The following is a 12,407-nucleotide window of genomic DNA, read 5'->3' on the forward strand; positions in this document are numbered from 1 at the left end:
CCACACTTACAAGAGCATTTTAAAATAGATTTGCTGCCGCAGAAGCTGCCTTTAGGGGCTGCCATCCACTGCCCATTTTGAAGCACAGAGGGCAACCTTCTTGCAGACTGTGTAGGACCTCCCTTGCCTTGGAGGTTTGCCAGACATAGCCAGGGCATCTTCTGAAAGCATCTTTTTCCTCTCGATGGCCAGATTATTGGTTTGCTATATTTTTATACAGCGTTCCTGCAGGAACGAAGCCGGAATTGGGATTAAAATAAAAAAAAAACCCTGCATGTTAATTTGCAAGGGATGAGTAGATTGATTCACTGTAGCTATCCATCGATTGATCCTCGCAGTTCTCTTTTCCTCTTCTCAGCTGTCAATAAGCAATAGGTAAGGAGAACGATAAAAGTCTGCAATGCACCACCAAGTTGTCTGTGGAAGGCAAGAGGGCCTGGGCTTTGTGGTGACGCGCTACGGGTGGGCCCGAGTTTCAGGCGTCACCTTCAGGAGTGGGAACCCGGATCTGGGAAGAAGGAAGAGTCGCGTGGCTGGGACTGCCGGCACTCTCTGTGTCTGCAGCTTGCCGAAAACTTGGGCACGATTTCCCTGCAGGAAGGGAAGGCAGTTACCCGGGTTCCTGGGTCTCCGCTTTCCAGATCTGCGGTTGAGTCCTCAAGACCGACTGTCGCGCGTTTTAATTGGCGAACTTGTCCCATCCTTCATTAAAGCAATCACTGTTAAAACAGAGGGACATAAAGAATAAACCATAGGATTTATTCCTTCATTAAACTGATGATCCGTACATGAAGCCAATTAACATTATGAGTCTGGCGAACATCAAGTGTAAAAGAGGTTAGAGGAAATGGAGAACAGTCACCTTGGTCTTTAGATAAAGAAAGAACACTTTTGCGTTATAAATTATAAGAGAGTCCAACCGGGACAAATCTGCAAATTTGACTAATTGGAAAATGCCTTTTACTGCACATGGGTTGAGATGAAATGTAACCTCTTCGCTGCTGGTTCTCAGAGACAACTCAGTGTCAGGACGGGTTGCTAGATCATCAGGAAAGAAAGGAAAGAGGAACAAATCCAAAAAAAAAAACCCCAGCACTGGCGTCAAATTCGCTTGGTCCAGACGAAGTTGGCAAAGATTGAAATCGGTGCCTCAAATGTCTTTTAAAATCTAGACCTGCTGGAGCGAGCAGCCACAACTGTCATGCAGGCGTTGGACCCAGAGCCACACAAACTGGACACCCAAACTGAAGCCAATGGTTCTTCCTCTTCTACAAAGCCGGTGTCCCAGCCCCGGATGAAACGAGTGACTCACTCCGCACCTCCGCCACACGGCTCTCTGCCATCCAAGAGCGGCTGTCCTGCTACACACAAACACACACGCGTAATGCTTTTTATACTGGCTCAGATTTTATACCAGATTCAGGGAGTTAGGAAAGTCTCAGTCCAGGGTATACGACTAGGAATGCGTCCCGAATGGAAGCATACCCTCTCTCCCTCCACGCACATTTACTTGGGCGGGGGCTCCACAGAACACAGTCCTGGCCGCCCGCTTCTCTGTTTTTAGACGGGGAGTTCGGTTTGCCTGCGCCACCGGGGCCGGGGCAGGCTGTTGTCAATTCCGCTCCAATGTAAACGAGCGGAGACGGGCCGCGGAGGCGAACCACCTCCTCTCTCGACCAAACCAGAGGGTCGCATTGACGCTCCGAAGGACAAACTTCGTGAAATCCAAGCCACCCATTTCCCTGACCGTCGTTTAACTTGGAAAGACACTCAAGGCGCCAGATAAGACGGGCCTCTCTTTTTCTCGGGGTAGTGGGCGGCGGGTGGGGGAAATGTAACTGTGAAGGCCTTTGGCATATTTGTGCTTACTCGAAAGTAAGCCTTACTGAGGCCAATGGCACTTGCTCCTACGCCAGGATGCACCGAATTGCGGGGAGATAAGTCGTATTCAAAGCCGGCGCTCGTGAACCGACGGGGCCACTGTCCCTGGTGCTGAACCTGCAACACGCTTTCGTGGGTGGAGGGGAAGGGTCCGGTTACATACCCAAATAAAAGAGGCGCTGGGTGGTCCTGGGGGACAGGAAGAGGGTGAAGCTCTCTAAAGCCCTGTTCTCCCAAGGGTGCTTTGTTTTCCCTTTCTTTGCAACGAGCCCTCGATTATCTCACGCGCAAGGTAAGTAAGCTGATCTCTTTTATATGACAGGCCATCTCTGCGCTCTCTATCTCGCGTCTGCAAGCTATAAAGGCAGCTCCAGCCGGTTAGAATGGGACCCTAGAGAGGGCCCTTTTTCGTTTCTCGGCGCGCAGAATCCAGGGCGGACTCGGAGCCCCTGGGCAGAATCCGCTGAACTTGCAGACTACGAGCAGCAGAGAAGGCCAAAAGCGAAGGAGGGAGACGCGGAGCCAGAAGAGCGAGGCATCCACCCTTCACAGAAACACACACACACACGCAAACACACACAAGCAAGCCTGAAGTGCCATAATGAAGTTATGATTATTTTATTAGGGTTCTTAGGATAAAATCTACACACTCTCTCTGTCAGACGAGAGAGAGAGAGAGAGAGAGAGAGAGAGAGAGAGAGAAGGAAAGTCGCATCTGTTTCCAAATCAGGGAGCCATTGGTGCCAATCCCGTCCGGGGAGTTTATAGCCGTGGATATTCCTAGAGAAATAGGAGCCTTCGGAATTACGCAGCGTGGTAGCGGCGGCGGCGGCGGCTTCGTCTCCCCCACTCGCCTCCCACCCGCTTTGGGGTCTCTGTTGAGCTAAACTAGATCGCCTCCCCCACCCTAATAGTCAGGCTGGCGGTTCCCCGACCCTGGAAAGCCAACCCGAAATGGCTTGCCTGGCTGGGGAGTGCAGCGCAGATTCTCCTTGCCCGCGATTCGCCCTTTCGGAAAAGCTGGTGGCAACCAGGATATGAAAAGAACCGCTTTCCACTTTCTGGCACTCGACGTATTTCGGCGGAGCGGAGGTGGCCGGATTCGTGCCTGCTTTCTCTCGGAGACCCTGCCTGGCACGGGACAGCGAGACTCCGAGGAGGACGGCTGCCCCAACCGCTTGTCGCGTAAAAGCGCGTCGGTGCAACTCAGCTGGCGCCTAACGGGAGGGAAACCTTGTTCCTGAGCTGTGCTTTTCATCTCTCCATCCCTCTCTCGCCTTGCTGCCTTGCTTTAAAATGCACCGTGTCTTGCAAGCGATCCCTGAGCAGACTCGTCCGTCCTTTTCCTCCTTCTCTAGCTGCGCGTTTCGGAAACAGCCCGTCGTTGCCGTCTGTCCAAGCAAGGCTTGTTCCAACGGAAAACGAGCTGTCTAGACCAAACACAGACAGCCAAACTTATCAACAGTTGTCTGACTTGCATCTTCTGACGCATCTTGAGTGGGTCATAATACCAACTTTATTTTCAGTGGTGCATAAATTAATTACACGCATTTAATAACCCAAATATCATTATATTCCCCCTTTAATATCGTAAAGGCTTTACGCCAGGGAAGCACTTAATCGGGTAGGGGGGGCCATAAGCGGCTATTATGTCGGTGTAATGCTATTATGGAGCCAATTACGCGCCATTATCCCTTCCCCCCCGCCCTTTCGGTTTCTGCCATTTGATCCAATCTTGCGCCCCCGAATTTAAATTTTCAGCTGGGTGCTTTAAAAAGACTCATTTTCACCCAGGCCTGGGGGCTGGGCCAGCTCTCTCGCCGCCGAGCCTCCCTCTCGGATGCGCTTTAAAAGTAATTGCGAAGGGTCCCAGCGCATCTCATTTGCAGACGGGAAGCGAGCATCAATCCGGAGACCCCTCGCTGTGAACAAAATCAAACTCCGCTTTGGAAAGGCGAGGCGGCTCCGGCAAAGCCCACCGAATGGGCCATTAGCGGGAGGGCGGGCGGGCGAGCGGGAGGGGGGAGGAACGTGCCAGCCAGCCAGCCGGGCACAAGTGCCAGCCCCGCTTGCCCACCTCTGCCCAGAGGTAAAGTGGCACGCCCCCAGGGACTCCGTCGGGGCCTGTGGAGCCTGGCGAGAGCTGCTTAGGGAAGGTCGACGTGGGATCCTCACCCCACCCCATCCGTGGGCTCCCCCCTCCTCCCCCCTTTGCATTCCTGCTGTTTACTGAGAAATGACGCGCTTCCCCCCCTCCACGCACCACGTGGGTCATTTGGAAGGCCCAGGAGACCTATCCAAGTTACTCACTGTAGACAGCGCTGGCAATAATCAGATTAAGGCCAATTACGCGTGAGATTATAAAAGCAAGTGCTGAGAGGCTGAGCGGACGGCAGACAGTTCCGTCAAGACATCTGCCCATTGGCACGGCTCCGCCGAGGCCTTGTGGCTGCCTCGACGCCAGGAGAAGGACGAGCAGCCGCAGCTGGGGCGCGGGCGAGCGCTGCCTCCTCCAGCCGCCCCTCTGCCTCCACGCCGTCTTCGGTAGGGCTTTCACTTTCCTTGTTGTTCCTTGACGGGGCGGGTTTGGAGTCTTAGTGGGGGCTGAACAGCTCTTCCCCACTCAGGCAACGGGAGAAGTGGGGAGACCAGTATCGGGCTCATTGCCGCCGCCACTAAAGGGTCCCCCAGAATTGCTGCCTCGGCTTTCTAAGCTTCTCTCCCCACCCCTCAAATTTTGCCCCTTCTTTCGAAAGACGAAGAGGTCGGCATGGGGGGGCCGGCCGGAGGTGCTTCGCTCTGCTCTCCCGCTTCCTTTGGCACAGCAGACGCGACCTATCCTTTAGCCAAAGTTCCCCGGGAACTTTTATCCTCTTCGCCTAACGTCGAAACGCCCGCGCCGTCGAAAGAGAGGGCCCACCTGAGCGCTGCGCCTCGGGGTCTCTTGCTCTGCTGCTTGGGGGTTCGTTGTTTTGATTCGATTGGAGGTCAGGATGAAGAACCACCTCTCGTCCTTGGAGCTGGGGGGCGGGCGTCGTGGGAGAGAGATTTATTCCTCTGCCTGTTACTGACCTCCTTCTCCCTGCGCTGTTTGTTCCAGAGTTCCCGCCCGCCTCTCGCCACCATGTTTTATTTCCACTGTCCCCCGCAGCTGGAGGGTGAGTGTTGTTGTCGAAGCTCAAACCGTAAGTAGGAGCGCAAACTTCCTTGCGAGGCTCCCAGCGTTTGGGCCTGGAGCGCAGAGGGAGGCGCTTGAGCGCACAGGGAGGCAGCGGCTGGCCCCGACCGATCCGTACAAAAATATCTCATTTTGCTTATTTTATTTCTGTTTCCCTCTTCGGAAATTGTAGCCCGCCGACCCCCGCCCCGTCGGAGTACTGGGTTGGGAAGCGGCCTTAATTCCCTTCCTCCTGGAAGCGCCTTCGGCTGGGGCGCGCGTCTTTTTGCGCGCTGCGCGGCTACACTTTTGGCCACCTGCCTCCTCTCTGCGGCTGCAAGAGCCGCGGGCGATGGGGCCGCCCGGCCGGGGATCCTCTTTCCTCTCCCAGCAGCACAGATGTTCTTGTTCCGCCTTTAATCGGGAGGCTTTCTGGAGGTGGGGGGGGGGGGCTGCCCCCGTCTCTCGCCCGGGGGCAACATAAATCTTTCATACAGTTTTGGAAACCGGCTTCTGCGGCGTCAGTCGGGAGCAGCAGCGAAGTGGCGGTGGAGAGCTTGGGGGGCCGTGGATAGAGCTGTGGGGCAGACCCCAGTGGTGGCATTGGCTGTCGGGCGCCGCCTCCTTTAAAACTAGTCAGTAAGTTTTTATCCGTTACAAAGTGAATAGAAGGAAGAGAAAAGGAAACAGGGTGAAATCTGATTTTAAGACGGGGCGGCCGCAGCTAAAACCCGCTGTTCAAGCTGTTCCTAAGCTTCGTTGTCAGGGAGGTAAGCCGGTGGAGGGAAGGGATTTCTCTCCAGGGGTCGAAAAGTTCCTCGGGTTTCCTCTGAGCCAAGCTGGGAATGCAGAGAGGCGCTGGAGTCTTGGAGACCCCTTCCGCCCGCTGAGTTTCTTTGCGTTATTCCCTTCTGACTCTGTCCGGGAGTCGCGAGAATCTGGACTTTATCCGGAATCCTTTCGGGCCTGCAAAGCCCTTTCCAAGGCCAAACTGGATTTCGGCCCTTTGCTTGATCTGAATCTAGCCCTCCGAATCCAATTGGCAACGGTCTGACCAGCGCTGGTGCAAGCCAGGATCGGACTGGCTTGTGGGCCCCCAATTGAGCAGCAGATCCCGAGAAAGGTTGCACTTTTACTTGGAAGTAAATCCCATTTGCCCCGCGGGCCTTTTCACGCCGAGTAAGCAGCCATTCCCTTACCATTAGGCAGGATGAAAGCGGCTGATTTGGGGTTCTCCGGAAATGGCAGCAAATGATTCGTTCTTTGCAATTTCATTTCATGTGTATTTTTATTTCCATGGAAGAGCCAGGCGCTGGGGTGGGTGGGAACTTGCCTTCTTCGGGTGCCCAACTACCTTGACCAGCTTTGGATATTATGTACCTTGAAGGGGGGGGGGCACTTCCTGCTCCTCTTCAGGCACAAAGTATTTTGGGCGCGCCCTGTTCCTGCAAGAATTCGGAATTTCAGCAACCCATCACCAGGCTCAGCGTTGGGATCAAGCCAATTCCCTCACCCTCCATGAACTCGGTGGCGCTTACTCCCAAGTAACACATTGAGATGGCGGTGCGGGTCAATCCATTATCGGCAATCCCAATTAACTGAGCTGAAAACAGGGAACCGGGTGGCGGTGGTTCTCCCTGGCTGACGCATCTTATGGCAAAGGAGGCAGCCCTGGAACCAGCCGAGGGGCGCAGCGCTCGCTGGGTACCAGCCCAGCCCAGCCCAGAGCTGCGCCACAGATGAAAATGGAGAGAGGCACCTCATAGTAAATGGGTTGGGACTGGAGTTGCACTCAACGGTTGGTCTTGGGAAGAGCCTATGTTTCCTTGGAATATTCTGCCACCGCTTTAGCCCGAGGCAACCTCCGGCCTCATCCCTGTCTGCCCCAGAGACAGAGAGGGGCGCGCGGGGGTGGGGGAAGAGTTTGGGCAGGAGGCAGAAAACCAAAGGAACCCTGCCTTCGTAAAACCTCCTGATTTTGAAAGTCAAAAATCGGTAGAATGGGCTCAGAAGCCTGGCCAAAATCATATGGAGAAATCGGGGGGGGGGGAGCGGGTGTCCCACGCACAACCAGTATCTTTAATAGTGCTAAAAATCTCCCCCTGATACGCCGAGACGACCCTCCTCCCTGCCCCGGAGAAAAGGAGCAAAAACGTCCATCTCCATCAATTCATTTCAGACAAAATCATAGGCACATACAGTGGCTGGGGGGGGGGGGTATTATTATTATTTACTATTATATTTATTTTTATTTTTATTTTTATTTTTATTTTTATTTTTATTGCTTTAGCTGAGATTCATGCATTATTGGGGGTTGGAGTAGATGACTCGTGGGGTCCCTCCAACTCTGATTCTATGACACATTCCCACCTCCCGCAGGGCAACTATTGACAGGTAGGGCTCCTTCCCCAATTTGTATCCCAGTCTTCCCTAAACTGCTAGTAGTGGAATCGTGCATTCTTTTCTCGTTATCTTCTGACAAATAAGAAACTCACTCCAAATCATTTACGAGATTGAAAGGGGTACACTGAAAATCAAAGCAACCCGTTAGGAAATTTTAAATTAATCTTAACCCTTCCAGCAGCCCCTCTGGCAATCCGAGCCATTTTTTGGGTGGGCCCAGAGGGGAGAAGGTGCGCGCAAACTCGCTCGCAGTCGCGGTGCTTTTGCTGGGGAGGCGAAGCGCCTCGACGCGCCTCCGAAAATCTATTTCAGGTTCGCTGCTGCGTAAGTGGTCTGCAAGCTCGCAGCCATTAGGAGGGCCGACAAAAGGCCCGCCGCACGTTTGAGGCTTTAAATCGATTTAGTCACAAATGAGGTAATGGGGCTCGGACCCAGTAATGGGATTTCAGTCCCAGGAATGTGTTTGGAGTGGGGTGGAAGGGAAGAATGCCTTTTATGAGGCTAAATAGTAGCCCTTGTTTGCCCGACGGCGCCGTGGCCCGGCTTGGTTTCTGAAGGCAACTTTGGAAACCTGAGCAAGTCACATCTAGCCCTGCAACTTGGACGTAAAGTGTACAATAAAAAGGCAGAAATAAAAGTCCGGATTAAGAGCCGGGCCGGGCCTCTCCTCCTCCGGTTTCCCGTAGCCACGTCGCTGCCCCCCGGCCGTCTGTGGCGAGGAAAGGAAGCTCTTGCAACCGTCGTTTATTTCGCTGCCATCGCCCGACCAGGTGGCAGCTTTGGAAACGTCCCGGGGGCAGAGAACCCCGTTTTCCGCAGCCTCCCCAGCTTCTTTACCCCCCAAATCGCCGCCCTCCGAAATGGAGAGGATCTCGCGCTTCTGTACCGCGCGCCCCTCGCGGGGTTGCGCCCAGTTCCACCCACTAGGCCTTACAGTGGCGCCCTTTGGGGAAGCCAAGAAGGAGCCGGAGCGAGAGTCTGGGTCACTCCAAAGCGCAAAGTCCCCCTTGCCCACCCGCATAGTGATTTGCAAATCGGGAGCGCCGCCGCGTCTGTTTTCCCCGCGGGAGAAAACCGCTTGGGGGGGGGGGGGAGGCCTTCGGTCCCTGGTTATGCAACTTGCAGCTTCGCGGCAGAAAGCGACTGGCCGGTGCAGCGTGTTGCTTGGTGCTCAACGGACAATGCCCCTGTCCCAAATGCATTTTTATTTTTTGGGTGGGGGCGGGAAGGGCATTTTTGGCTGGGCCCTCTTTGCTCCCCAAACTTCGCACAGCCTCAGCCGGGCGGCGGCGGCGGCGTAGGGTGCTCTCCCTCCGCCCGCTCTTTCCAGCCTCCGACCCCCGCTTCTCCTCGCCCCGTCCCGCAGGTGCCACGCCCTTCGGCGGCCCGTCCGCGGCGGACTTCGACGACGGCTTCTTGCGGCGGAAGCAGCGGCGGAACCGGACCACCTTCACCCTCCAGCAGGTACCCGGCAGCTGCCGTCGAGTATCCCCTCCCTGGATGGTTGGAGTCGAGGCCCGCCGGGAAGCACTGGCCGGTCTCGTCGGGGAAGGGTCTTCGTGGATGCCGCCGGCCCGCGCTGGGTTTGGACGGGGCGGGCCGCAGGGAAGGCTGCGCCCTCCGCCGGCGTCGCGGCCAGGGGCTCTCCGGAGGCGGCAGGACGGATCCCCCGCTGGAGGAGGAGGAGGAGGAGGTGGTCTTGCTTGGCCCTGGCCCAGGTTCTCCTCGGCCCGCCCCGTCGCGTCCTGCCCTCGCCTGACGCGGCTATTTGCTCTCCCGCCAGCTGGAAGCCCTGGAGGCCGTGTTCGCGCAGACCCACTACCCCGACGTCTTCACCCGGGAGGAGCTGGCCATGAAGATCAACCTTACGGAAGCCCGCGTGCAGGTAAGGGGCAGGCCTGGCGGGGAAAGAAGGGCGGCAGCAGCAGGGCCGGATTTAGTTTGATGAGGCCCATAGCTACTGAAGGTAATGGGGCCCTTTATATGTCCAGCTGTCCTTTGTCAACAACAAATGGTCGCTGTTTTTTGTGTGTGTTGAATCTATGCTATATGGTAATTTATGGACCGAATAGGTATCTAAAGCCATCTGCACATGCAGAATGTAGGCACCCTATAGATAGAAATGAACAAACCAGTGATATTTTAGGGAGCAGGCTAGCAGGCCTGGCTAGCAGGCCTTCCATTATTACACCATAGGAGCCCACACAACACAAGACACTGTTGCTGTATGTAGGTTTTATTTAATTTGTTTTTTATCTTATATTTTGGAAATGTACCTCCTTTAAATTGGGGGGGGGGGGGCTTCCAAGAGAGTGGGGCCCTAAGCTTGTATTTAGCTTATACGTAAATCCGGCACTGGGCAGCAGCCAAAGTTTTTTCCACCTGCATCCTCCTCTCCTTCTCCTCCCCCCCGCTTTTCTCCTCCTCCTCCTCCTCCTCCTCCTCTTCTTCTTCTTCATCATCATTTATTTATTTATTTATTTACTTACTTACTTACTTATATGCGGCCTCAGCCACTCTGGGCAACTCCCAACTACTACTACAACAACAACAACAGTAAAAACATAATAGAGCATCAAACATTAAAAACTTCACTGTACAGGGCTACCTTCAGTTTTCTTTTTAAAAATCACAGAGCCGTTTCCAGTGCTTTTTTCCGGGGGAGAATGGGACCCGCGCAGGGGTACGCATACCCCTAAACATTTTGTGAATCTAGGTTTGGCCTCATTGAGGGGCGGTATTTCAATATGAGTAGGAAAATGAGACTACCCCTAAACATCTTTTAAATAATAATATAATCATAATATTTTTTTACTTATACCCCACCCATCTGGCCAGGCCTCCTCAGCCACTCTGGGCAGCTCCCAACAGAATATTAAAAACATGATAAAACACCAAACATTAAAAACTTCCCTAAACGGGGCTGCCTTCAGATGTCTTCTAAAAGTCAGGTAGTTGTTTACTCCCTTGGTATCTGACAGGAGGGCGTTCCACAGGGCGGGCGCCACCACCGAGAAGGCCCTCTGCCTGGTTCCCTGCAACCTCACTTCTCGCAGGGATGGAACCACCAGAAGGCCCTCGGTGCTGGACCTCAGTGTCTGGGTTGGATGGGAGTGAAGATTCTTCTTCTTCTTCTTCTTCTTCTTCTTCTTCTTCTTCTTCTTCTCCTTCTCCTTCTTCTTCCTTCTTCATGCTTTTGACATCATCGCCCCCACCCAGGGCTGCGAGAAAAGACCTATTTGCACATTTGGCCAAAGCAAGCAAATGAAGCCGATCTGTCATTTTCATGATGCACTTTAATAACATCAACATAATGTGGAATATTAGATTAGGTTGATTAATCGGTCATTCATAATTAACCAGTGATAATGTTCTACACTAATTTGTCCGTGTCTCTAAGGTACTAAATTACATCGATGCACATCCATTTCCTTGCATTGGAGGAGGGGGGTGGGGGTGGGGGATGGAGGACGAGGAGGAGGAAGAAGAGGCGGGTGGGGAAGAGGGTGGGGTGCGCAGGGCGGATGTGACTCTTTCCAGCTGGCTCTCTCCTCCTTTCCAAAGCTGCTGTGGGAGGAAATGGGCTTCCTCTGACCACAGGGCAAGCCCCTCTGATGTGCTTAGGAGTCGCTTCGCTGCCACTGGGCTGCTCTGGAACAAAGGGCGTTCAGTAACTTGCGAACTGCCTGCCTGCCTTGTGGACATTTCTTTTCTCTTAGTTTTTAGTGTCCTGTACAATGTGTGCAAATGCATGCTGTGGGAAGAGTTTAAATGTTATTAATAGAAATGGTTTAATATAAACTGCATTAGGCTAACTGTGTTTTGGAGCCTGCTGTTTCACGTTGCCGTACCCTCCCACATTTCTCTGATGAAAATAGGGATCTCCTATTTAATAATAATAATAATAATAATAATAATAATAATAATAATAATAAAATACTTCCCTGTCCATCTGTCTGGGTTGCCCCAGCCACTCTGGGTGGCTTCCAACATATATAAAAACATAAGCATTAAACATTAAAAAATGTCCTTAGACAGGGCTACCTTTAAGGTAAAGGGACCCCTGACCATTAGGTCCAGTCGTGGCCGACTCTGGGGTTGCGGCGCTCATCTCGCTTTACTGGCCGAGGGAGCTGGTGTACAGCTTCCAGGTCATGTGGCCAGCATGACTAAGCCCCTTCTGGTGAATCAGAGCAGCGCACAGAAACGCCGTTTACCTTCCCACCAGAGTGATACCTATTTATCTATTGCACTTTCGAACTGCTAGATTGGCAGGAGCAGGGACCGAGCAACGGGAGCTCACCCCGTCGCGGGGATTTGAACCGCTGACCTTCTGATCGGCAAGTCCTAGGCTCTGTGGTTTAACCCACAGCGCCACCCACAACCCACATGTCTTCTAAAGGTTGTATAGCTACTTATTTCCTTGGCTCGGGGGTTGCGTAACTCCATACCCTCCAATATTTCTCCGATGAAAATAGGGACGTCCTAAGGGAAAAGCGGCGCATTCCGGGATCGGATCAGAAATCAGGACGGCTTCTGTAAATCCCGGACTGTCCCTGGAAAATAAGGACACTTGGAGGGCCTGTGTTGCTTGCTGCAACATAGCCTTCCTCCCAGTTTCTGACAAAATAAATGTCAGGAAATAAGTTCCATTCGTATCAACAGGCAGCCTCGATTCCTTCCCAGAAGCCCATCCTTTTCTATATGTGTAGGCATTTATTATCAGCGTCAGGACTTCCTTCTTGCAAAAGGTGCGATAAATGAAGATGCAATCCTGCACACACAAACTGTGCAAGTCCCATAGGTTTGGCTTCTGGGATTCCCAGGCTGAGTCGTTCTCTTGCTTGGGGAGTGACGTCTGCCGGAGGCCGTCTTCTCAAAGATTGATGAAGTATACCTGGTGGTGGCTTTTATGGGGGTAGCTCTCTGACGGAGATTCCACAAGCGCTGTCTTTCCCTTCTCCGA

The 12,407-nt window shown here is 53.4% G+C and overlaps 1 protein-coding gene across 1 annotated transcript in view; it reads left to right on the top strand.

Annotated features, from left to right (window-relative positions):
• Positions 1-4,322: 4,322 nt before the first annotated feature.
• The window catches only part of DRGX (dorsal root ganglia homeobox), a 40,040-nt gene continuing 31,955 nt past the window's right edge, over positions 4,323-12,407 (top strand). Inside the window, exons 1-4 of the mRNA XM_083738537.1 lie at positions 4,323-4,425; positions 4,982-5,039; positions 8,808-8,905; positions 9,225-9,326. Of these exons, the coding sequence (XP_083594663.1) occupies positions 5,006-5,039; positions 8,808-8,905; positions 9,225-9,326 (234 nt within the window). The 5' untranslated portion in view covers positions 4,323-4,425; positions 4,982-5,005. The remainder of the gene's footprint in view (positions 4,426-4,981; positions 5,040-8,807; positions 8,906-9,224; positions 9,327-12,407) is intronic.

Source organism: Podarcis gaigeae, assembly GCF_964106915.1.
Source record: "Podarcis gaigeae genome assembly, chromosome: 5".
NCBI lineage: Eukaryota > Metazoa > Chordata > Lepidosauria > Squamata > Lacertidae > Podarcis > Podarcis gaigeae.